This window comes from Staurois parvus, unplaced genomic scaffold (genome assembly GCF_062004578.1).
Source record: "Staurois parvus isolate SC_StPar_1 unplaced genomic scaffold, SC_StPar_1.0 ptg000318l, whole genome shotgun sequence".
NCBI lineage: Eukaryota > Metazoa > Chordata > Amphibia > Anura > Ranidae > Staurois > Staurois parvus.
This window is the reverse complement of record NW_028318114.1, coordinates 4057185-4084253: the sequence shown is the minus strand read 5'-3', so window position 1 is coordinate 4084253 and position 27069 is coordinate 4057185. Positions and strand designations below refer to the sequence as shown.

General features: G+C 45.7%; 1 protein-coding gene across 2 annotated transcripts in view; it reads left to right on the top strand.

The window, feature by feature from the left end:
- LOC149457498 (potassium channel subfamily T member 2) overlaps positions 1-27069 on the top strand; it is a 1188731-nt gene that overhangs the window by 1017743 nt on the left and 143919 nt on the right. For both annotated transcript variants that reach the window (XM_089683639.1, XM_089683638.1), the window contains exon 22: positions 13167-13278. In XM_089683639.1, the coding sequence (XP_089539765.1) occupies positions 13167-13278 (112 nt within the window). The remainder of the gene's footprint in view (positions 1-13166; positions 13279-27069) is intronic.

The window sequence follows — 27069 nt, the reverse complement described above, 5'->3', positions numbered from 1 at the left end:
TCTCCTCTCGCATTACTGACTTACTAAGTAACATATCGGCATGGATGTCACTCCACTTCCTAAACCGAAATCTTCGAAAACAGAGCTCATACTATTCCCTCCAGCCCATGCCCCCTCCCCTGACTTCTCCATCAAGATCAATAATACAAACATCAGTACCTCCCCTCATGCCAGGGTACTAGGTGTAATCCTAGACTCCCATCTGTCCTTTCAGCCCCAAATTCAATCACTGTCCAAATCTTGTAGACTTCACCTCCACAACATCTCCAAGATACACCAGTTTTTAACCTCTGAAACCACTAAGCAACTTATTCACTCCCTTATTTTCTCTGGCATTGACTTTTAGGTGATCTCTGAAAATCGCTTCAGGGAAGCCTGTCCCGCCTTCATCTAACAATGGATTCTTCTATTTCTCCGATCAGTTCACCCCCCACAGTTATTACCTTTTGTACCACCAGCCCCTCCCTCTTAGATCATTAGCTCCAAGGAGCAGGGCCCTCCTAACCCTCTTGTATTGAACTGTATTGTTGCTGTGTTGTCTCCCTTTATATTGTAAAGTGCTGAGCAAACTGTTGGCGCTATATAAATCCTGTATTATAATAATTTAAGAACCAGCAGGAAGCAGAGGAAAGAGAAGGAGAAAAAGGCAAATATATTTGAACAAGGCCAGTCTACCTAGACTGGATGAAGTCAGATTAACAGTTTTAGATAGCTTAATTTCAACAGAAGAAGTTAATTTATCACAGAAGAGTACAGCTGTAGGTATGAGCACCAGCCCTGATAGATTTACTGTGGGATATTATAAGAGGTTTAAAGAATACATAGTCCCTAAACTGTGTATATACATGAATGCATTGGGAGAAGATACAGAGATGAGGGAGGAGTCGTTACAGGCATACATCACAGTAATACCAAAGGAGGGGAAAGATTGGTCTCAGTGTACCAGTTATAGAGCTATATCTTTTTTAAATGCCAATACAAAATTATACGTGAAGGTATTCGCAATAAGGATGAAAAAGCTGATGCCTGATCGGATACACATATCTAGTTATATTATGTGCATTTAGGAAATCATTTTTTAAAACAATCTACTGAGCTGGCCAGAACCAGCACTTGAGGGAGTCTAGTCCACATTTTCACAGCTCTTACTGTGAAGAAGCCTTTCCGTATTTGGAGATTAAATCTTTTTTTCCTACAAATGTAAAGAATGCCCCCCTTGTCCTGTGTGATGACCCTAAGGTGAATAACTCTACACCAAGTTCACTATATGGACCACTTAGGTATTTATACATGTTGATCATATCCCCCTGATTCTCCGTTTCTCAAGAGAGACTCCCTTCAGTTCCTCTAGTCTTTCCTCATAGCTGGTCTCCTCCATTCCTCTAATCAGTTTGGTTGCCCTTCTCTGCACTCTCTCCAGTTCCCCAATATCCTTTTTGTGAACCAGAGCCCAAAACTGAACTGCAAATTCCAGATGAGGTGTTACTAATGATTTGTACCGGAGGAAAATTATGTCTATACCTACCTTTAATACAAAAAAGGATTTTGCTTTAAAAATCTCAGCTTGTCATTGCATGCCATTATTAAGCAGCTGCTCTGCTTTGTTGGCTGTGCAAGGGGGTAGTGTGGTGCATGATTCGGTGCATCACAGAGCTCCTTTTTTGTTTTATTTTGTACCAGCTTTATTTGAAGTGTGCAAAAGTACATTTTATTCACTGCAATGTCAGGCATCACAATGGTTCAATCCGAACCGGAGATCTGCAATAAAATGCAACATGTCTGCATTTTACTGCAGAACGCTGCAGCGCAGCTCTAGGTTACGTAGGAGACAACCGTTTCCTGTGTGTTCCTGTGTGAATTTGCCCTATAGGGCACAAACTAATGAAACTCTGTGTTCAATAATACGTGACTACATGTATTTTAATGCAAGTAATGTAAATACTTGCATTTGAATTGGTATCAGAAATCTCTTGTACATCAACACTGGCTGAGAGAGGGGCAATACTAGTAGCCAATCAGGTGCGCCACATGCAACTGTGCTGACAAAAGGTAACATTAAAGGGGAAAGGGGCGATGGTGGGTATAAAATGCATATCAATCACCTGCTTTTATTCCCCAGTGTGAACTATGCCTAATTTTGCTAGAAAAAGAGGGAAAAATATGTTTTGGAAACGTAAATTTTATTTCATTTTTATTTGCAGCTTTTCAAAGTGGAACTTTTCCAAAAAAGGGGTAGTTCCCGCTCCCAGGTAAGAAATGGTATCTTTGTGGAGTGGGGGGGTACCTGATTTTGACAGGTACCTGCTTCCACTTCCTCTTCGATTGCCTAGCGGAAGTTCTCCTCCCTCTTGCAGTCTTCTGGGACACATGACAGGTCCAAGAAGACTGCAAGACCATTCATAATCCGCATTGCTGTTCACGTATGAGCAGTGGGCACCCCGGCCGCAAGCTGTCACAGACGGGTATCCACACAGGTCTGTCAGGGAATCCGGCTACATTGAGCACACCGCTGGATAGAGGGACAGGTGAGTGGCTGTTTTTTAAAAGTCAGCAGCTACTTTTTTTTTCACAGGAGATTGGAGCTCCACTTTTATAACATTTTTTAAATCCATTAAATGTCTAACACAAAGCAAGAGTTTCCAGATTTGGACCTTATTTTTCTTTGGTGTTCTTGTCTTGTCTTTGTAAAAGGATTCAATTAAAAAATATAACTACATACTCAGGAGGAAGGCAGAAACTCTCCTTCCTTCAGTTTTTTATAAAGTGCACTAATTTTTTTACATGATTTTTAAAGACACATTTATCTTTTAGTAATATTCAAATTAGGTTTGCCATGTTTAAGATACAATATTTTTTCAACTCAAATTGCTTGTTCATTAAAGTAAATATAAATCCTAACTGGAAGACATTACATTTGCTAAATGCTGTATCATAAACATTTGCCCGATGAGCTGGGGCTGGCGAGTCGCATGTTCTGATGGAGAGTCTTGGTCTAGTGGTGATGGGAATGGGGCAGCTAAGGCCTTGGATCCCCAGGATCTAAATCTGGCATCCTCAGGGTGCAGGCAGACTGAAAGTGCTTTGCTCCACATATCATGTGTACATGGCGAACGGGCGGCCCTGGAGATAGTGGCAGCAGGAAAGGCGGGCATCAAGGTCGGCTAGGACTGAGAGCTCTGATGGGAGAAGACCTGCACTGCCTCTCTGACCCCCGAGGAGGTGATAGGCAGTGGGTGCAGCACCCCTGGCACCCTACAGAGCCTGGACTCATTCTCCAACCTCCTCTGTGCTCCGCGACGGCAGCCCTGCAGATAGGGACAGGGTCAATGGTCTCTAATACCCCCCCTCTCATCCCTTCTCTCTCTCTCCCTCAACCCCCTTTCTCTCATCCCCTCTCTCCTCCGCCCTTATCCTCCCTCTCTCTCTCATCCCCCCTCTCTACATCCCCCTCTCTCACCCCCCTCTCTCTCTCATCCTCCCTCTCTCTCATCCCCCTCTCTCTCTCTCCCCCCCCTCCCTCCCTCTTAACCCCCATCTCTCTCTCATCCCTCCTCTCTCTCATCCCCCTCTCTCTCTCTCCCCCCCTCCCTCCCTCTTAACCCCCATCTCTCTCTCATCCCTCCTCTCTCTCATCCTCCCTTTCTACATCCCCCTCTCTATACACACACCCTCTCTCTGATCCCCCTTCTCCCCCCCTCACCCCCCTCTTTATCTCTCACCTCCCCCTCTCTTTCACCCTTCCTCTCTCTCTCCCCCAGCCCCCTCTATCACTCACCCCCCCCCCTCTCTCTCTCTCTCTCTCTCTCTCCCTCTCTCATCTTCCCCTTCCCCCCTCCCCCACCCCATTCTATCTCATTCCCCTCCCTATCATCCCCCTCCTCTCTTTTTCTCATCCTCCACCTCTTTCTCTGTCTCCTCCCCCTCTCTCTCTATCCCCCCTCTCTCTCATCCCCCTCTCTCTCCCTCACCCCCTCTCATCGACCTTCTCTCTCATCCCCTGCCCCCCTTATCTTCCCCTTTCTCTCTCATCTCCCCCTCTCTCACTCCCCCTCTCTCTCCCCCATCCCCCTCTATCTCATTCCCCTACCCCCCTCTCTCACTCATTCCCCCTCTTTCTCCCTCATCCCCTCTCTCCCCTACCCTCAACCCCCCACTCTCTCTCACCCCCCATCTCTTTACCCCCATCCCTCCTCTCTCTCATCCCCCACCCCCCACTCTCTCCCTCACCCCCCCTCTCTCTTATCTCCCCCTCTCTCTCTTATCTCCCTCTCTATCATCTTCCCCCCTCTCTCTCTCTCATACTGATATCTGTCATCCCCCCTCCCTCTTGCCCCTATACCCCCCCTATCTCTCATCCCCCATCATCTCCCCCTCTTTCTTTCATCCCCCTCTTTCTCCCTCCATCCCTTCTCTATCGCTCACCCCCCTCATCTTCCCCTCTCTCTCTCATCCCCCCTCTATCTTTCATCCCCTCTTTCTCATGCCCCCTCTCCCTCATCCCCCCCTCTCTTTCACCCCCCTCTCTCTCCCTCATCTCCCCCTCTCTCATCCCCCTCTCTTTGTCCCCCCTCTATCTCATCCCCACTCTCTCTTAGAAACTGGTAGTTGGTATTATCTGTAGAGATGAGCGAATTATTCAAAAATTCGGTTCGGCTGATTCGCCGAATTCGCCGAATAAATTCGCTTCGAGCCGAATATATATTCGCTGCGAATTTAACTTATAAAAAGGGTGTTTCTAGGCTTCAGAGAGCCTTTATATTAGTGCAGAACACTGTACCTTTAATTTAAATGCCCTTGGAGTCTGCTGGGGAAGAGAAATAATACTGTCAGTCAGTATGACATGCAGATGAGTGCCGTCGATCTTAGAATCACCGCACACTTCACTCATTTGGGCAGTCACGGGGCCAGAGCCACAGTGTGGCGGTGGAGGCAGCAGCAATGGGAGGCCATACAGCACCCTATGACAAAATGGAACCCACCAGCAGTGTGAGGAGACCTGAAAGTGGCACATGGCAGAGTGTGGCGATGGAGACAGCAGCAATGGGAGGCCATACAGGGACCCATGACACACTCTGGACCTGGCAGCAGCATGAGGAGGCGGTACAGGGGCCCATGACAGATTATGGGCCTGGCAGCAGCATGAGGAGTCGGTATGGGGGCCCATGGCAGATTACGGGCCTGGCAGCAGCATGAGGAGGCGGTACAGGGGCCCATGGCAGAGTGGCAGAGCGTAAGCAGCTAAAATTGAAGGCCATACAGAGGCCTATGTTAAAAGGTCCCCCCAGCAGCAGCGTGGGGAGACGACTATCAAGAGTCCAATGGCAGAGTGGCAGAGCAGAAGCAGCTTCAATTGAAGGCCATACACAGGCCTAGGTTTAAAAGTCCCCCACAGTTAATTCCAATAACGAACTCTACTCCTCCGTGCAATCTACTTACGAGACCCTGGGCAGGTCTGGGTCCAATTTGTGGTAGAGACTTGTTTTGTTCAGCCATGCTTGAGCGAGTAATAACAGGTCTGTGCTGCCCTTTGGTGTCTGGCTTAATGCGCACAACACTGAACGTCCCAGCGTTTGTCAACGATTTGCCGTTAAGTGATGCAAACCCGCTGAACCACGTTCATGAGGAGCCGGTACAGGGGGCCATGAATCAGTATGGACCTGGCAGCAGCGTGAGCAGACGACAGAGGCACATGGCGCAGGGTGGCGGTGTAGGCAGCATTATTCTGAAGCCATACACAGGCCTAGGTTAAAAAGCGGAAGCCGTCAGCAGCGTGAGCAGACGACAGAGACACATGGCGCAGGGTGGCGGTGGATGCAGCAGTATTCGGAAGCCAAACACAGGCCTCGGTTAAAAAGCGGAAGCCGTCAGCAGCGTGAGCAGACGACAGAGGCACATGGCGCAGGGTGGCGGTGGAGGCAGCAGCAATGGAAGGCCATACAGCACCCTATCACAAAATGGAACCCACCAACAGTGTAAGGAGACCTGAAAGTGGCACATGGCAGAGTCTGGCGATGAAGTCAGCAGCAATGGGAGGCCGTACAGGGACCCATGACACACTCTGGACCTGGCAGCAGCAAGAGGAGGCGGTACAGGGGCCCATGGCAGAGTGGCGAAGCGTAAGCAGCTTAAATTGAAGGCCATACAGAGGCCTATGTTAAAAAGTCCCCCCAGCAGCAGTGTGGGGAGACGACTATCAAGAGTCCAATGGCAGAGTGGCGGAGCAGAAGCAGCTTCAATTGAAGGCCATACACAGGCCTAGGTTAAAAAGTCCCCCCAGCAGCAGCGTGGGGAGATGACTATCAAGAGTCCAATGGCAGAGTGGCGGAGCGGAAGCAGCTTCAATTGAAGGCCATACACAGGCCTAGGTTAAAAAGTCCCCCCAGCAGCAGTGTGGGGAGACGACTATCAAGAGTCCAATGGCTGAGTGGCGATCCGGGAAGTCAGCGTTGTGATTGCAGATGCAATGCAGAGATTCTATGAGGTGATGCCGTGGGTGCGAAGAAGATCATTTACCGTCGTACTTCCATCCATAAGACGGAACAACCTGCGAACCGGGAGCTTTATTGCCCTGACCCGCTGAGCAGCTTCTGGGATACCAAAGAGTTTGGCTTCTGTGGGGAATATGGTTGAAAACTGAAACTTAAAGGCATGTTGATGGAAGGGCACCAGTGTCAGTGCTCCGGAGGGAATATAGCTTCAAAGCTGACACTTAAAGGTATATCGACGGTCAGAGACCACAGGAAGTGGAGCTTGCGTCTTAAATCGACTGAATGTGGCAGACGTGAAACGTCTACGGGCTGTATATGAAACGGGTTGTTCCTCTTTCTGGAATAAGTGTTGGAAATGGCCACTCTTTTTGGTGTGGCATTTTGTCTATTTAATTCCGATAACGGACTCTACTCCTCCGTGCAATCTAGTTACGAGACCCTGGGCAGGTCTGGGTCCAATTTGTGGTAGAGACTGGTTTTGTTCAGGCATGCTTGAGCGAGTAATAACAGGTCTGTGCTGCCCTTTGGTGTCTGGCTTAATGCGCACAACACTGAACGTCCCAGCATTTGTCAACGATTTGCCGTTAAGTGATGCAAACCCGCTGAACCACGTTCATGAGGAGCCAGTACAGGGGGCCATGAATCAGTATGGACCTGGCAGCAGTGTGAGGAGACCCGAAAGTGGCACATGGCGCAGGGTGGTGGTGGAGGCAGCAGTATTCGGAAGACATACACAGGACTAGTTTAAAAAGCGGAAGCCGTCAGCAGCGTGAGCAGACGACAGAGGCACATGGCGCAGGGTGGCGGTGGAGGCAGCAGTATTCGGAAGCCATACACAGGCCTAGGTTTAAAACTGGAACCCAGCAGCATGAGCAGATGACAAAGACGCACATGGCAGAGGATGGATCTGGCAGCAGTATGAGAAGGCGGTACAGGGGCCCGTGGCACAGTGTGGTGATGGGGGCTACAGCAACTGGATGCCAGAAAGTGGCCGATAGGGCTATATACTGCATGGAATTATAAAGTTGTAAAGACAGCGGCCTATAAGGCTATACACACTATAACAATCATGACTTGATTGACCATTGGCCTATAAGGCTATACACAGCATGAATATCATGACTTATTCTGAGAGTGGTTTGGAAGGCTATATACAAAAAGTAATTCATGAGCTGTCCGGACAGCGGACAATAAGTACATATATACAAATCAATTCATCAGCTGTCCAGCCAGCGGCCTCAAAGGCGACACATATAGAAAGCAATTCATGAGCTGTTCAGACAGCGGCCTCTAAGGCGACAGATATACAAAGCAATTCCCGAGGTGTTCAGGGAGCGGCCTGAACGGCTAGGTTATTACTAAATATATTTTTGTGGCCAAACATCGGCCTATAAATAGATGTCTACACAGTGACAAAAAATTATGTCGCCAGACAGCGGCCCCTAAGGCGACAGATATACAAAGCAATTCCCGCGAGCGCACAGGGCCCACAGTGTCTGAGGATGGACGTTGGCGCAGAAAGGCAGAGACCAACTGACTACATAGGTGGTTTTTATAGTACGTTATTTTGGCCTCCCTCTCAGCAGGTGTGAAAAAGGCCACCATTTTTGAACGGTAGCGAGGGTCCAACAAGGTGGACAGCCAAAAGTCATCCCTCTGTCTGATGGTTATTATTCGGCTGTCGCTACGCAAGCAACCGAGCATGCTATGGGCCATTTGTGCCAAGGAATGCGAGGGACTCCCTGCCTCCATCTCCACAGCATACTGCCACGGTGCGTCTGGGTCCTCTGTCTCCTCCTCCTCCTCTACCAGATGCTCCTGCTCCTCCACTCCTGTCCGCTGAGTGGAAAAACCACCCATTTCACTCAATAATTCCTGAGCACCAATGTCCTCCTCTACCTCCTCCTCTTCTTCCTGTCCTGCCCCCACAGGGGTCATGTGGCATTGAGATCTGTGCGCCACGTCTACCGCACCCTGACCAGCCATTGTTAACAGCATTTGTTCCAGGACGTGCAACAGAGGAATGACGTCGTTCATCCCATAGTCCTGCCGACTCACGAATAGCGTGGCCTCCTCAAAGGGCCTGAGCAAGCGGCAGGTGTCACGCATGAGCTGCCAATGGCTGACATCTAAGTTACACAGGGGAGTACCTTTATCCGCTTGTAACATCAGGAAATCGGTGATGGCCTTTTGCTGTTCGTAAAGGCGGTCTAACATATGTAGGGTTGAATTCCACCTTGTTGCAACGTCGCAGATCAGGCGATGCTGTGGAATTCCGTTCTGCCGCTGCAGCTCAAGGAGGGTGTGCTTTGCGGTGTAGGAATGGCTGAAATGCATGCAAAGTTTACGTGACATTTTAAGGATGTCTTGCAGTGGGATGGTGGATTTTAGGAACCGCTTGACAACCAGATTGAACACGTGAGCCATGCATGGCGCATGGCACAACCTTCCTTGACGCAGAGCAGACACCATGTTCTTTCCGTTGTCGGTCAACATGGTTCCGATTTTCAGTTTGCGCGGAGACAGCCATCTGTCGATTTCTCTGTTCATTACACTCAGAAGTTCCTCCCCTGTGTGACTACGTTCGCCAAGGCATACCAGGTGCAGCACAGCGTGACACCGTTGCGCCCTGCACATGTGACAACGTACAATAGTGGTTGTGAAGCAGAAAGTCAGTTTATTGTACACAATCGGTCAATTGCAGCTTGCCGTTGGCTGTAAACTGTACGTTTATGTCACTGGAATGCACTAATCACCCAAAAAATATTACCGCCACCCGGCGTGTAAATGGATCTAACTCTTTGAACGTACAATAGTGGTTGTGAAGCAGAAAGTCAGTTTATTTAGCACAATCGGTCAATTGCAGCTTGCCGTTGGCTGGAAACTGAACGTTTATGTCACTGGAATGCACTAATCACCCAAAAAATATTACCGCCACCCGGCGTGTAAATGGATCTAACTCTTTGAACGTACAATAGTGGTTGTGAAGCAGAAAGTCAGTTTATTTAGCACAATCGGTCAATTGCAGCTTGCCGTTGGCTGGAAACTGTACGTTTATGTCACTGGAATGCACTAATCACCCAAAAAATATTACCGCCACCCGGCGTGTAAATGGATCTAACTCTTTGAACGTACAATAGTGGTTGTGAAGCAGAAAGTCAGTTTATTTAGCACAATCGGTCAATTGCAGCTTGCCGTTGGCTGGAAACTGTACGTTTATGTCACTGGAATGCACTAATCACCCAAAAAATATTACCGCCACCCGGCGTGTAAATGGATCTAACTCTTTGAACGTACAATAGTGGTTGTGAAGCAGAAAGTCAGTTTATTTAGCACAATCGGTCAATTGCAGCTTGCCGTTGGCTGGAAACTGTACGTTTGTGTCACTGGAATGCACTAATCACCCAAAAAATATTACCGCCAGCCGGCGTGTAACTGGATTTAACTCTTTGAACGTACAATAGTGGTTGTGAAGCAGAAAGTCAGTTTATTTTGCACAATCGGCAAACTGCAGCACCAACTGTGCACGACAGCCACCAAAAAAAAAAAGGGTGTATGTCACTTTAAATTTTCGATTCTTTGATAGCTGTGGCCCTAAGTAACGATTCTGTGTCCCTGAGTAACGATTCTGTGTCCCTGAGTAACGATTCTGTGGCCCTAAAGTCTCTGTGGCCCTAACTCTGTCCCTTAATACACACAGGTCTGTCTCTCTTGAATGACCGGAGGCTAATGGAGAATTCTAAGATGGCCGCGATTTATAGTGCTGGCTGGCTGCTGATTGGCTAATGCGATCACATGTCATGAATGCATTATGGGTCAGCGCGCCTTGTCTGCGCGCCTTCCCAGAGATCCCCGCCCCATCTTCTCTGTCCATTTTCTCCGTGGCCACACATGTCGCCGCCATTTTTGGGAAAATTTGATTCGTGCATCCGAAGTTTGCTAATCTTCGGATTCGTCGCGAATAGAATTTTTCCAAATCTTCGGAACGAATTCCACTTCGTCATGTTCGATTCGCTCATCTCTAATTATCTGTAAATTGTTCCAAAAAAAAAATGGGCCTCTCTGTCTAAAATGCCCTGGCCTATTTTTTGTCGCAATCCAGGCCTTATCATATCTAAAGAAGGGAAGGATCTTAGATCTGAGCTGATATTCTTATCACTGAATGAAATTTCAATTTATTGCACACATTTGCCTTACTTCAGTATGGTCAGTTTTATTCCCTATAGACCACTCTGAATATTCTCCATCAGGCCCGTTAAATATTATTATATTTAGAAATACTTGTATTTTATTATTTACTTTTTTTGTTTGTTAGAAACTCTATCTGTATTTACGGCCCCTGAAGAAGATAAAAAATGTGGAATGATCGGAGCACGTTGGGCTAATTTTCTCCCCCTTTTTGGGTAGTTTTCCATCTTGTGAAGAAAGCTTTCTTGTAATATTTGTCAGAGCAAAATTTCTCTTTTAAAAAAAACTATGTATTTTTTATTAGTACATCTATGTAGTCAAGCTGATATTCTTTTTGTAAAAATGTCTCCTTGGGTATATGTGTAATGTCTCAGTTTCTGCAATAAAGTCCCATTGGGGGGGTCTTTCTGCATATTTATTAGACAGATAGAGCTTTCTGTTGGTGGTATTTAATCACCCCTGGGTTTTCTTCTTTTTTTTTTTCATTATAAAAGGTAAAAAAAAAAATTGACCAAAAATTTTAAAAAACACCCACGTTTTTCTTAGTTTTGTATAAATCTTTGCAAATAAATAATCTGTTCTAATAAATTTAGGCCAAAATGTTTCTGCTACATTTCTTTGGTAAAAAATAACCCGAATCAGTGTATAATATTTAATCTGTGTGAAGGTTGTAGAGCAGTGGTTCTTAACCTGGGTCCGATCGAACCCCAGGGGTTTGGTGAGTCAGTCTCGCGGGTTCGGCGGAGGTGAAGACCCACACCCGACTCATATGATTCGTGCAGTAAATATTCATCATTATGTTTTTGTGTGAAAATCATGTTTTAATGGTTTTGTTCTTAACGGTTTTGTTCATTTTGTGCACCTATGTATAAATATATACCTAAATATATACCTATGTTTTGAATTTTAAAAATCATATTTTATTTTTCCAATTAAGAAGGGTTCGGTGAATGCGCATATGAAACTGGTGGGGTTCAGTACCTCCAACAAGGTTAAGAACCACTGTTGTAGAGTCTACAAACTATGGTATATACTGTATTTATTTATTTATTTCAGGTACTTATATAGCGCCATCAATTTACACAGCGCTTTACATATATATTGTACATTCACATCAGTCCCTAACCCTCAAGGGGTGTACAATCTAAGGTCCCTAACTTACATTCATACATACACATACTACATGTGTATACATTCATACATACACATACTACATGTACATGTGTTTTCATAATACACAAACCCTACCTGTTATTACCCTAAAAGAGCAAGAATCAGTGTATGGGTGTATGGTATGGGCTAGCCTGAGGTGCAGCACAACAGTTTACAATCTTACACAAATCTACAGTATTCCCCCTCCCATAACTGGTCCTCTAGCATGTGCCTGAGTATTCCTTCTGAGCAAAACGCCAGTCTGGCTTGAGTTTGTGGTATTTTATCAGCTCTCCAACGTGAAATGTTACTTTAAGTTGTGGTGTCCTTCCAATGATCAGTAACAACACTTGTGGCCTGACACAAACAGAGACCCTAACTAACTAACTATAGGTCTGTCTCAGTCTCTGGAGCCACCAACACTGAAATGAGGTGCGTGCACGATCTTACCGACCCGGGTCTGCCTTGTATCCGCTGGTGACTCAGAATAGATGTCTCTCTCACAAGCATGCAATCTCATCAGCCTTCCTGGCCGCAATCTTCCTTTCTTTGAACAGCATCGGCGTCTTGAACACCATCAGCTTCACTTAGCGGCAGTTCTCACACCTGGAAGCCAACGGATTCTCTGCTCACATGGCTCTTTTTCTTCACCATCATCAAAAACATGGCTGCAGTCTCTCTTCCTGTTCACTGAGCTCTCATGTGTAAAACCCCACCCCTTCCTGAATATAGAAATATCTATGCAGTCTGAGGCTGTGCTAGAAAACAGTGACATCTTGTGGCCAAATCGCAGAATGTCAGTAAAACATTTCAAAACATTTAATTCACAATGAGAGCTGTTTCCCCATCTCACAGATGGACAGCATGATCTTGATAGTAACTCTACTGGACCCAGCTGGCATGCACCCTGACCAATTAGAAGAGAGGGCAGAAGTCCAAGGGGGTGTGGCCCATAACACTGACACATTTTGTCCAGTCCAAATGGAAACTTCCCCAGGATGTCGCAGGGACGTAAGGCAAAAGTCAATATTTATTATATGCTATGAATGACACAGGCTGGACCATGTAAGCCATACTGAAAATGATTAATGAAGTTATTTAAACATGTGAAGTATTATATAGCGCTCTAGCTAGTGATTCGGTGTAGATCTACTTTAACGTGTTATAATAAACCATATTACACTAAGTATTGTCTATATATATATATATATATATATACTGTATATAAATATATATATATATATTTATTTATTTTTTCAGAAACTGTTTCTTCTTTGTTTAACAACCTAAGTATAAGTGTATACCAACCTTGTAATTTTCTGTATATCTGTTTATTAGGTTATTTCCAAGTCTGAGCATCATTACAGAGCTAACACATCCAGCAAACATGCGATTTATGCAATTTAGGGCCAAGGACTGTTATTCCCTAGCTCTTTCTAAGTTGGAGAAGGTAAGGATAAATAAAAACACATACTGTATCTAGTAGTCGCTTTGCGCATTTTAATGTCTGTTAACTAAGCCATCATCGGGCAGCTCTGTTCACACACAAAGTGTACAATATCAGTCTGAGCAACTCTGTACATTGTGATTGCTGTGACTGGTACTTACAAATTAATTAATCAAATTCATTGGTTACAAAGCAAAATACAGATCACCAAACAACAGATAAGAATAGTTTGGTAATATTTTCAGCCCCCATTTCCTCCTATCAGGGGCGGACTGACAACTCATGGGGCCCCCAGGCAATAGGGGATCATGGGGTCCCTGTGTCCTTGCCCAAACTCAAAAAAGCCTATGAAAAAGGTACCAGGGGCATCTCATGGGGGCCCCTACTGACCCCAGGCCCTCGGGCAGTGCCCGAGTTTCCAAATGGTCAGTCCGCCCCTGCCTCCTATACATGTGACCTTCAGCTTACCTTTCTATGTGACCTGTATATTAATCTTTCACCTCCCTTATACTGTACATTAACCCTCTCATATCTATCCTTCTGTATTTGACCTGTACATTAACATCTTCATCTTCTTCCTCTGTGTTTATGACCTGTATGTATGAATGCACTGTATCAAGTGCATCATTACCAAGTAATGTAGAAAGTAACAAAATAACATAACAAGGTAGTGAAGAGCAGGGATTTATTATCCACTTGCCTATTGGGCACTTTTACCCCCTTCCTGCCCAGGCCAATTTTCAGCTTTCAGTGTTGTTGCACTTTGAATGACAATTGTGCAGTCATGTAACACTGTACCCATATGACATTTTTATAAATTTTTTCACATTTTTTTGTGGTATTTAATAACCACTGGGTTTTTTTAAATTTTTTGCACTATAAACAAGAAAAGAACAAACGTTACAAAAAAAGTTTTTTTTTGGTTTCTATTATAAAATTTTGCAAACTGGTAATTTTTCTCATTCACTGATGTGCATTGATGAGACTGCACTGATGGGCACTGATAGACTGTACTGATGAGGTGGAACTGATGACACGGCACTGACTGGTGGCACTAACAGGCACTGATTGGCAGCACTGCTGGGCACTGATGGGCAGTACTATTGGGCACTTTTGGGGCTGCACTGATAATCAGATCACTAATAATCAGTGCCCTGAATATCAGTGTAGATAAATTCTTTCACAGTTGCCGGTTATTGGCAGTACTTTCCTCACACTGTGACAGCGTGAGGAAAGTACTGTCGATAACCAGTAAGTGTATTTACATGGTGATCAGCTGTGATTGGACACAGTTGATCACGTGGCAAAAGGCCACTGTGATTGGCTTTTTACTGTGTCATGTGATCAGCTGTGTCCAAAAGACACAGAGATCACAGAGAGAGCACCAGGTGACACCCTCCCAGAACTGGATGACTGCACTGTAGCCATCATTCGGCTATAGCGTGGTCAATAAGTGGTGAATATCAGCTGCAGCTGGGAACAAGTCTGAAACTTACTGGAAGAAAGAGGGCACGCAGGTCATTTTTATAAGAATCTTTCACCGTAGAATTGCATGTGGTACAATATGATTGGTTGTAAAGACATAGGTCAATGTAATTAATATCAATAAAAAAATTAATGAATGTCTACACCTGCAGACCATAATGTCTGGAACTGTCTGAACTCTATCCCAGTGAACTTTCCCACAGTAAACTAATGACTGTCTTAAAAAAGGTACCAATATGAAGTACAGAGGTCATCTAGAGTTCAACTTTTTAATATAAATATGTTATATCATTATACAGCACAAGCTCCACATCTTAACCCCCCTTAATAACAGAAAATTGTGGCGAAAATTTAGCTCAACTTGGAGTGTTTATTTTCCAGAAAGAGGGGACTTTTCTGGTTCTATTTTGGCCTTTTTTCTTTATATTGTAAAAATTAAAAAAACAAAAACAGCTGTTATTCAATGCCATAAAAAGAGGATTTTATCTGTCTAAAAAATATTTAAATCTTATTTGGCTACAATGTTGTGTAATGGAGTAATTGTCACTATCACAGCACTGGAAACTGAAGACTAGTTTGATACCAAATGAGTATTACAGATTGGCACTCAAGTGGCCAGGCTCTGGTCAAAACACTGTCTTGTCTTCTAGAAATCCCTGTAAAGGGACTATATAGGTTTTCAATTATTTTTAGATATGGTGGTAAAAAAGATCAGCTTAATGTAAATAATGTCATGAGTATGTATTCTCAAATCTTTGTTAAAGTTCAAGTTAACTTTTAAACCAACTAATACACTCCAGGTATGTCAAGAAAGTGAGCAAAGTCTTACAGTTTGTTTTTGCTTTAAATCAGCCATTGCCTGTCCATTGCTAGCATGCTGCAAAGTAGGACCCCTTTTCTCTGAGACAATTCATACAACTAATGGATATGCACATGGACATGCCTACAGTGTCCAGCCATGTACGTTGAATTTACTGTACTGGAACAAACTATGATATTGTATATTGCCGATCAAGGAAGCCACAAACCAAACCCCTCGAGACAGTATCCCTTTTAAAAAAAGTGTCACCCTATCATATGTGTAAGTACCTGTTTATAATTTAACTTAATTAACCACTTGACACCAGGAAGGTTTTACCCCCTTCATGACCAAGCCATTTTTTGCTATTCAACATTGTGCTATTTTACCTGGTATTTGCATGATCATGCAATACTGTATGCAAATTAAATTTATATAATTTTATTCACACAAATAGAGCTTTCTTTTGATGGTATTTGATCACTGCTGGGTTTTTTTTATTTTTTTTTTGCTGTATGAACAAAAAAAGACCAAAAAGACCAAGAATTTAGAAAAAAATTATATTTTCTATTTTCTGTTATAAAACATGCAATAAAACCAAATTTCTTCATAAATATAGGCAAAAAGTTATTCTGCTACATGTCTTTGGTAAAGAACAAAATCGCAATAAGTGTACATTAATTGGATTGTGTGAAAGTTATACCATCTACAAACCATGGTATATATATTTCAAAAATTATCAATCCTGTTGTACTGAGGGCCTATTTCATTTTTTGAGGCTGTTAAAATGCAAGGACAGTACAAATACCCCCCCAAATGACACCTTTTTGGAAAGTAGACTGTCCAAGGTATTTAGTAAGAGGCATGGTGAGTTTTTTAAAGTTGTATATTTTGTCACAATTTATTGGAAAATTAAGAAATTGCATAAAATGTGTCTCTTTTTCACATTTATTTTGTAGTGCCCAGGGATACTGACTGGTGGCAGTATGTAAAAAGTGCATATCAGCTGTTGCTTTTTTACTTTTTGAAACATTATTTTCTTTCTTTACTATTTTTTTTACTACTCTTGGGGGGGGGGGAGTGATCTGTTGATCAGGGATTTGTTTTTTTACACTTTGATTGCTTTTACAGTGATGACCACTTACTATTGTGTGCTATGTTTGGCCTATACCTATAACATCGTACAGAGTGCTGTGATTGGCCCAGGTACCATGTGATAGCTGTGACCCAATTACAGTATCACTAGTATCACTAAAGGAATCACAGCTGTTATGAAAGAAATTCTTTCATAACAGATTTGTTGACATTATAATTGTATGATCCCATAGTGATCACATGATCCCCCGCACGCTCAAAGTGACTGGGTACCAGGAGCCACAATCCACTGTGTCCTCTGGTGCTGCACGCTCTTGGCTGGATGATTTTGGTACATGATCCAGTCTGGCCGTGCTGCCCTGCAGCAGAAAATGTACTTTGGCCAGGCAGCAATCATTGAAACTCTATGCTATAATGGTTCATAAAATATACCAACTGAGAATCACTCTTCTTACTACTCCTAAAACCACAATGTGCAAGAAGATCATCTTTAGGAATGTTCTTATCTGACTGATATGACATCCTATAATGGACTTATTATAGCTTTGTTTGAGAAATTTCCTCCTCGTTTCTATTGCCTCTAACTCAAAACCATCCAGTGATGAGAACCTGTGCTGATCCCTAATAATATAACATTTAGGTATGGTTTTCTTAAGACAGGCTGGATAGTACTGTATCACCCCATAAAAGGGAATTTCTCAGCATGGGTTTATGGTAAGCCTGTACATTGATCCTCTGGTTATCACAACACTTTTCAGAGTTACTCTAAGTAAGTAATTACTGTGATTGCTCTGTTTCATACAGCTAAATTTAAGATCAAACATCATTGTTTAAGTACTCTACACAATCTATCATTGGTAACTCTCGATGTACAATACAAATCAGATCATCAATTTAACCAGAAAAGAATGTGATATAATATCTATAGGGGTTAGTATCTCCAAAGAGAAGGTGGTCTTTCCATCAAACTCTACACAAAGATCAAATTTTTCTTAAGAGACTTAAGGGCTTTTCTTTCCTAAAATATATAAAAAAGTAAAAATCAATTAAAAAAAGTATCAAATCTTGTTCTACGCACTTCTGGAATAAGTCCAAAGTGTAAGTGACAGGATAGAAATCTGACCTGCCTTTTTTTAGATAATCCAAGTTTGGGAGGCTTATGCTTTTTGGAATTTCTGTATATGCAAGCCTTTATACCATGTACAATCCAAATTACTTAAATCATGAAGCAAATACAAATCATGAAAATCTGAACTATTCACAGTACTCTAATCAACTTATGAAGACTCCTCGATTGTAGAGTCACTTGATCGGGAAACCCCTCCAGCGCCCCAGGTTCCATGGTGGTGTATTTAAAATGTTTTCTAACAGTGAGTTTTCTTGCAAAGCTAGGTCACCGTAATAAAACTGCTGCTTGGTTTCCGAAAATTTCAAAACATTGGCGATCCTAGACTCCTGTGTGTTAATCAAATCCATTTTCCTACTTTTCCAGCCTCCCCATTTCAGTCTCTTCCTTTTTGTTTCTTGTACTTCAGCTTCTGAAGCATTAACTTTTTTGCCTACTTACACTCTCCAACATCTGAAAAGGTATCAACTAACTGAATTTTCTTCTCCCTCTTTAGAGTTTATTTCTACTGAAGAACTGAATGCAATAGAGGACCCTCCCAGTTTTACAGGAGCTGACCCTTTTGTAAGATTTTATCGGTGTATAATTAGATTGCAAAACAGAACCTCTGAAAGTGTCTATTTTTTTTATTTAATGTCCTTTACTAAATTTAATTTCAACACATAGATCAACGATATACAATCTATCAAAATACACACAATCCACTTCTTTACCCCTACTTCCACCCCCCTTAACCCTCTCTTCCCAATAAATTACCCCTGTCCAAGTAATTCTTTCCATTTCCTATCTACCCTATCTACAAATCTCAGTCTAAACTCTATATTCTCTCTTCACTTTGCAACTGTCCATTTATTCAGTTTAATTCTCCAACTCTACTACCGGGGCACCCATCACTTCAAGGTATTTTTCAGATGTCTTAAAATCATACCACCTACTCCACTCCTTTCTAAATTTTTCCATTCTATCTTCATCTATATGGTATAACTCCTCCATTTTATTTATATACTTGATCCTCTCTCTCCAGTCCCTCAATATTGGAGCGTCCTGTGCTTGCCAACATTTGGGGATTAAACCTTTTGCAGCGCTGATTAGATGGTATAATATGCTATTTTTATATTGTTTCACTGACATCTCTGTCTTATAAAATAGGCACAAACACGGGTCCTTTTGAATAGTTATTCCTAAAATCTCCTGTATATATTGAATTATGTCTTGCCAATATCCCTGTATTTTTGAACATTCCCACCATATGTGGGCCATTGTCCCCCTTGCCCCACATCCCCTCCAACATAGTGATGAAATTTCTTTCTCCTCTGAAAGTGTCTAAATGATTCATATGAGTCCTTCTAAAAGAATGTTTGTTCCAATCATAAACTATTGAGTTCTTATAATCCTGCCTACCTCTCATAAACGTAAATTCTTTAATCTGATGTATTTCATTCTCAAGAAAGATTTATGCAGTATTCAATCTGCTCTCCATTGTAAAAAAAGGATGCATCCCATAAAATTTCTCAAGTTATTGTTTTTTTTTTCTTTTTTTCTCCATCAAGCAGGATTTTCTATAGCTCACAATCGTATCCTTTAATTTAAATTAAGTCTCGCTTAGAAATGTAGTCACAGGGACACAGCCTTTTCCGACAATGGATATCAAATTGAACACTGCATTAATCTCTCTTGAAAATGAAATCACTCAGTATAAAAATTTACATTTATTAGAGATAGACAGGGTTATACGGACTCAAAGGTTTATTGGCAAACTTTTAGGATGCCTCATGTGAATAATTTGGACAGTTACAGGATTTCTATTTTGCAATCTAGTTTTACACCTATGCAGGTTTTTATGTTGAGATGGTGAAAAGAGTGCCATGTCTTTGGAGATACTAACCCCCATAGATATTATATCATAAATTTTATATTGGTGATTTATTTTTTGTACATCAAGAGTTGGCAGAGATAGATTTCTGGAGCACTTAGTACTTCAACAATAATAGTTATTATCTTAGATTTAGCTGTGAGAAAAAGAGCACTCACATTTTTAATTAGATTAAACTCTGAGTTCGTGTTTTGATGATCAGAGGATCAATATACAGGCTTATCATAAGCCTACATCCACAGATTCCCTTTTTACAAAGAAAGTAATTTCTAAAGGCCAATTTATTAGGGTGCAACACAACTACTGTTCACTGAAAGGTTTTGAGTTAGAGAGGTGGTAAAGGGAGGAGGTGATTTCTCAAACACGACTATGATAGGTCCATTATGGAAAAGGCATATTAGTCAGCTAACAATACCTCTGAAGATGATATTCTTAAACATTATGGTACTAAGAGTTGGCTTTCTAACCACTTTAAGTTTCATTGATAATATACTGCTTAAAAGAGCTTTTCCTCCCTGAGCCCCGTATCTGTGATCAAGCCCATGTTGAGTGAAACTTTAGAGAGAGGTGATCTTATGCTACATTGTGCTATATTGGATCTAATAAAGTTGGGTAAGATCTGTTGTCATTGGTGCGTAACTTCCTGCTTTTCTATTGACCTCATAGATCATGGTTTGGTTCTCTTTGCTTAGCACCTGAAGCTCTAGAGGTGGGGGATTTGCATACTTTATTGGAGCTGTGACTTCAGGTGTTTCTATGCCACCCTCACCAGTTTTCATTTCAGAGTGAAATGGAAAGTGGCACAGGTGCTGTGCCTCCTTAACAAATGGATTTCAGTACCTTTTCTTGTTCAAGGATATTTACTTGGAGCACTGGCGTAACTACAGAGGTCACAGGGGTCACAATTTCAACCCAGCCTCTGCTCCAGGAGGCCCTCGTCAACTCCCATTCTTTAAAAGCAGAAGCAGAGATTCCTCCCATGTATCATAATGTGCTGTTTGCCTTCTACTTTGCTGAAAGAGTTAACATCCACCCCTTAGTCATCCTGTCAGGAAGCCTCCTCCAATGAAATCTATTATCTCCCCTCTGCCCCGCACCCTCCTCACATGCCCTGTGATGTCCCATCTAGAATGGAAGACAGGATGAAAAGAGAATAGGATGGAGTTTCAGCTGTTTGGAGAGGCTGAGAGACTTACTTTCTGTGTTAGTCCAGTCACTGTTCAGTGTAAGGCAGACATGAAATTGTCCTCTGCAGGCTCTGTAGTCCAAACTCTGTACAGGCAGGTAAAATATGTTAATGTGGCCATTGTTCACCAGACAGTAGCATTAACTTTCACATTATGGATACTACAGTCTTGCCCGCAAAATGCTCTAGATATTGTTAGGACACTGACTGCCTGTATTATTTGAACAGGTGTAATGAAAATGTCTTTCATTGTGCAGTAAGACAAACTTTAATTTATTCGTTTGCAAACTGACAAAATGGGGAGATTAACACATAAAGAACCCACAAGGGCTGGTTCATACCATTTCTGCAAAGTAATTGCACAGGAATGTGCTGTGTTCCTGTGCAATTCACACCGCATGCAAAACACACACCATTGCAATCTGCCGCAAATAATCAGTTAATGACACCCAAAATGCAGGTCACAAATGCAGTGTCTTTTCCCACACCAGATTGCATTTTACAAAAGTACCATACGATCCGGATGCAGTGAGTCTTAAAATTTAGTGCATGCATTTCTTGTGGTGTGGTGCAGGGGCGGACTGACAACTCATGGGGCCCCGGGCAATAGGGGATCATGGGACCCCTGTGTCCTTGCCCAAACTCAAAAAAGCCTATGAAAAAGGTACCAGGGGCATCTCACGGGGCCCCCTACTGAGCCTGGGCCCTCGGGCAGTGCCCGAGTTTCCAGATGGTCAGTCCGCCCCTGGTGTGGTGTGATTTTAGTCCATTCAAAATGAATGAGCGGAGATAACATTGCACAGAACTGCATGTGAATTGCACAGGAACTGTAGTTTCTGGTGTGAACTGACGCTGAACTAATGGAGTGACATTTAATGAGGATGAAAAAAAGGGAAGAGAGACTGAGAGAGAGAAGAGGAGAGAGAAATAGTAAAAGAGAAAAAGAGTGTCAGGGCTCCCAGGTGTGACCAGAGGTGTGTGACTGACGCAGGGAAACGCAGACTTCAGATATGTGATAAACAATATAATTTATTAACACTAACAATACAAACATAAACGCAGTGCAATACTAAAACATAATACAGTGCAAACAAACCAAACCAACCACCCACAGATAACAGTACATACAAGCAAGCGTTGTCAGGCAGGCCGGGTCAATATCAATAGGGCAGGTAGGTACAGGGGGAGCAAGCGGAGATGGGTCGGGGTCACAGGCCAGGTTCAGCAGGTAGCTAGCAGCGTAGTACAGAGGGTCAGGCAGAGGGATGGTCAGGGTCACAAGGCAGGGATCAGAACAGGTAGCAAGCAGCGTGGTACAGAGGGTCAGGCAGAGGGATGGTCAGGAGCGAGCCGGGATCAGAGCAGGAGAAGTCAGCAGCGGTTCAGATCAGGCAGGGTCAGCAAAGGAACAGAAACAGGATGCAGGACAGATACAGGGCCCAGGACAAACACAACACCAAGGCAGAGTCTGCAAATCTGGCCACCCCTTAAATACACCAGTATCATCAGTTCCAGGTGTTAGCTGGCTGAAAGGTTGAGTCTCTGATTGCTGGGAGCACCTGCTGGCCAGCCCTGGTACTGCAGATCAAAAGGCAGGTGAGTCCCACCATTGCTGGCCAGTCCATTCCTGACAGTACCCCCCCCCTCAAGGAGCGGCCTCAGGGATATCAAAGACTGGCACACCGGGCAGGACTCCGGGCAGCGGCACACCGGGCTGGACTCCGGGCAGCGGCACACCGGGCTGGACTCCGGGCAGCGGCACACCGGGCTGGACTCCGGGCAGAGGCACACCGGGCTGGACTCCGGGCAGAGGCACACCGGGCTGGACTCCGGGCAGAGGCACACCGGGCTGGACTCCGGGCAGAGGCACACCGGGCTGGACTCCGGGCAGAGGCACACCGGGCTGGACTCCGGGCAGAGGCACACCGGGCTGGACTCCGGGCAGAGGCACATCGGGCTGGACTCCGGGCAGAGGCACATCGGGCTGGACTCCGGGCAGAGGCACATCGGGCTGGACTCCGGGCAGAGGCACATCGGGCTAGACTCCGGGCAGAGGCACATCGGGCTAAACTCCGGGCAGAGGCACATCGGGCTGGACTCCGGGCAGAGGCACATCGGGCTGGACTCCGGGCAGAGGCACATCGGGCAGGACTCCGGGCAGAGGCACATCGGGCAGGACTCCGGGCAGAGGCCCCCAGGCGGGGCGACAGGCATCGGGCCCCCAGGCGGGGCGACAGGCATCGGGCCCCCAGGCGGGGCGACAGGCATCGGGCCCCCAGGCGGGGCAACTGGCATCGGGCCCCCAGGCGGGGCGACCGGCATCGGGCCCCCAGGCGGGGCGACCGGCATCGGGCCCCCAGGCGGAGCGGCGGGCGCCGGGCCCCCAGGCGGGGCGACAGGCATCGGGCCCCCAGGCGGGGCGACAGGCATCGGGCCCCCAGGCGGAGCGACAGGCATCGGGCCCCCAGGCGGGGCGACAGGCATCGGGCCCCCAGGCGGGGCGACAGGCGCCAGACCCCCCGGCGGGGCGACAGGCATCGGGCCCCCAGGCGGAGCGGCGGGCGCCGGACCCCCAGGTGGAGCGACAGGTCTCGGGCCCTCAGGCGGAGCGGCGGGCGCCGGAGCCCCAGGCGGAGCGACAGGTCTCGGGCCCTCAGGCGGAGCGGCGGGCGCCGGACCCCCAGGCGGAGCGACAGGTCTCGAGCCCTCAGGCGGAGTGGCGGGCGCCGGACCCCCAGGCGGAGCGACAGGTCTCGGGCCCTCAGGCGGAGCGGCGGGCGCCGGACCCCCAGGTGGAGCGACAGGTCTCGGGCCCTCAGGCGGAGCGACAGGTCTCGGGCCCCCAGGCGGGGCGGCGGGCGCCGGACCCCCAGGCGGAGCGGCGGGAGCCGGACCCCCAGGCGGAGCGACAGGTCTCGGACCCCCAGGCGGAGCGGCGGGCACCGAGTCACCAGGCACGACAGTGGGCTCCGAGTCAACTGGCATGACCGCTGGCACTGGGTCAGACATTGTATCGTCTGGCTGGACAGCGGGCATCGGGTCACCAGGCATCAGGTCATTTGGCTCGACAGCGGGCACCGCGTCATCTGGCAAGGCAGTGGGCTCCGAGTCAACTGGTATGACCGCGGGCACTGGGTCAGACATTGGATCGTCTGACTGGACAGCGGGCATCGGGTCACCAGGCATCAAGTCATTTGGCTCGACAGTGAGCACCGCGTCATCTAGCAAGGCAGTGGGCTCCGAGTCAACTGGCATGACCGCGGGCACTGGGGCAGACATTGAATCGTCTGGCCGGACAGCGGGCATCAGGTCACCAGGCATCAGGTCATTTGGCTCGACAGCGGGCACCGCGTCATCAGGTACCGGATTGTCTGGCTCGACAGCGGGCATCGGGTCACCAGGCATTGGATCGTCTGGCTCGACAGCGGGCATCGGGTCACCAGGTATGACAGCGGGCCCTGGGTCACCAGGCATCAGGTCATTTGGCTCGCCAGCGGGCACCGCGTCATCTGGCAAGGCAGTGGGCACCGAGTCACCAGGTACGACAGCGGGCTCTGAGTCAATTGGCACGATAGCGGGCACCGGATCAGGTACCGGATCATCTGGATCAACAGCGGGCATCGAGTCAACTGGCCTAATAGGATCGTCAGGCTGGATCAGTTCATCATGCTGGGTAGAGGCATCAGGCTGCGTACAGGCATCAGGCTGAGTACAGGCATCAGGCTGAGTACAGGCATCAGGCTGAACCGAGGATTCAGGCTGAACCGAGGATTCAGGCTGAACCACGGAAGGCAGGTTCACCGGTTTGGATACTGGCAGGATGGTATTGGTTGGAAAGAATTTTCGCTTTTTTCTGGTTTTAACTACTGGAGCACTGCAAGTAAACGCAGGTCTTCAAACGAATGGAGCAGCTGGAGACAGAGAAGAGCTGGAGGATGGAACAGGAGAGGGAGCAGTTGCTACAGAGGGCTTTTTTACAGGGTTAAAGGCAGGATAGGTGCAGCGAGTGGGAACAGGGTACTGACATGCGGTAGATAGCAGGGCAGGAGGAGCTGTTGGGAATGCAGGAATAGAGCTTTGAGGAAATAGATTAGAAGCAGGACTGGGTCTTTGTAAGCTGACTGAGGCTGGGTGCAACAAGTCTGTCCATGTCTGCAGTATGGGTTGAACAAAGCTGAGCTTACACAAAGCCTGTCTGACCAAAGACTGCACTGCGTTTATACAATCTCTTAGTACCTGTGGTGAACATGTGGAATAACGCTCCAGAAAGTAACCCACATCATCCTCTAATAACCACACCAGGGACTCTACCTGGTCTGCACTAAATGGTGGCAAAAATTCATCCCTGCATTCGGGGGTACCAGATGAAACCAACTCAGCACAAACCTCAATCAAAGGCTGCACCTCAGAGAACTCTGTGCCCTGATCTACTAGAACATGAGCGAGCCGTATACATTCTAGCAGTTCATCCCGGGGATACTCCTTCAGAGTTTGATAAGCATACTCCCTGTCATCAAACACTAGCAGATATAAATACGCAACCTCATCCAGATCCATCCTTCCCATCAACAAGCCAAGATGGCTTCCCTGTGCAGCCACTTCTGGTCAGGATTGGCCTTGGTGTAATGTCAGGGCTCCCAGGTGTGACCAGAGGTGTGTGACTGACGCAGGGAAACGCAGACTTCAGATATGTGATAAACAATATAATTTATTAACACTAACAATACAAACATAAACGCAGTGCAATACTAAGACATAATACAGTGCAAACAAACCAAACCAACCACCCACAGATAACAGTACATACAAGAAAGCGTCGTCAGGCAGGCCGGGTCAATATCAATAGGGCAGGTAGGTACAGGGGGAGCAAGCGGAGATGGGTCGGGGTCACAGGCCAGGTTCAGCAGGTAGCTAGCAGCGTAGTACAGAGGGTCAGGCAGAGGGATGGTCAGGGTCACAAGCCAGGGATCAGAACAGGTAGCAAGCAGCGTGGTACAGAGGGTCAGGCAGAGGGATGGTCAGGAGCGAGCTGGGATCAGAGCAGGAGAAGTCAGCAGCGGTTCAGATCAGGCAGGGTCAGCAAAGGAACAGAAACAGGATGCAGGACAGATACAGGGCCCAGGACAAACACAACACCAAGGCAGAGTCTGCAAATCTGGCCATCCCTTAAATACACCAGTATCATCAGTTCCAGGTGTTAGCTGGCTGAAAGGTTGAGTCTCTGATTGCTGGGAGCACCCGCTGGTCAGCCCTGGTACTGCAGATCAAAAGACAGGTGAGTCCCACCATTGCTGGCCAGTCCATTCCTGACAAAGAGAGAAGGGGAGAGAGAGAAGGAAAGAGAGAATGAGATAGAAGTAAAGTTTAAGAATTTAAGAGACAGAGGCTGCAAAAGAGTAGAGAGCAAGAAGAAAAGAGAGAGAGGAGGAAAGAGAGAATAAGAAAGAGAGGAGGTGAGAGGAAGAAGAAAAAAGGAGAATGAGAGAGAAAAGGAAAGAGAGAAAAAGAGAGGAGAAGAGAAAGAGTTTAATGATTTCACTGGGGGGATGTGATTAAACAGAGGTTGTAATTTATTTGTGTAAGCATTTTTATAATATGCACTGGGATACCGCAAGATTTTTCATACTTTTAAAGGGTGCCCTGACTGAAAAAAGGTTTGAAAACACTTCAGTAAAGGCTGTGTTCACACTAGAGCGGTAGGTGCAGTGTGGTATGCAATTCAGTACATCACACTGCTCCTTTTTTTTTTTTGGACAAATTTTATTTGACTGAGGCTGTACAGCAGTGCAATGAGCTGCTGTACAATGCCATGCAATTCTGTACAGTGTGCTGATACAATGCAGCATGTCTGCATTTTATTGCAGCACAGCTCCAGGCTGTGTTGCAGTGTGAATGGGGCACATAGGAAATAATTGTTTACGGTGTGTCCTTGAGGCGATAGACATTTTGCAATGCAGTAAAACATCTGTCACCACACAATGTGTGAATTAGCCTTTACACTGTGTCACTGGGGAAAAATACTTGCCTCATCACCCTGCGTAGGTGATTCAGTAAAGTCAGAGGGCCTGGGCCAGGGTCTGCTTACAAGTATTCAAAATAATTGGAGGGGTATGTCAAAATATCAACAGTTTCGCCAAAATATTTTGAATTATCCTCTCACTATTACAATAAAGATCTGAAATAACTTGGAGTATCCTGGCATGCGGTGGGGGTATCTTGGCACATGGAGG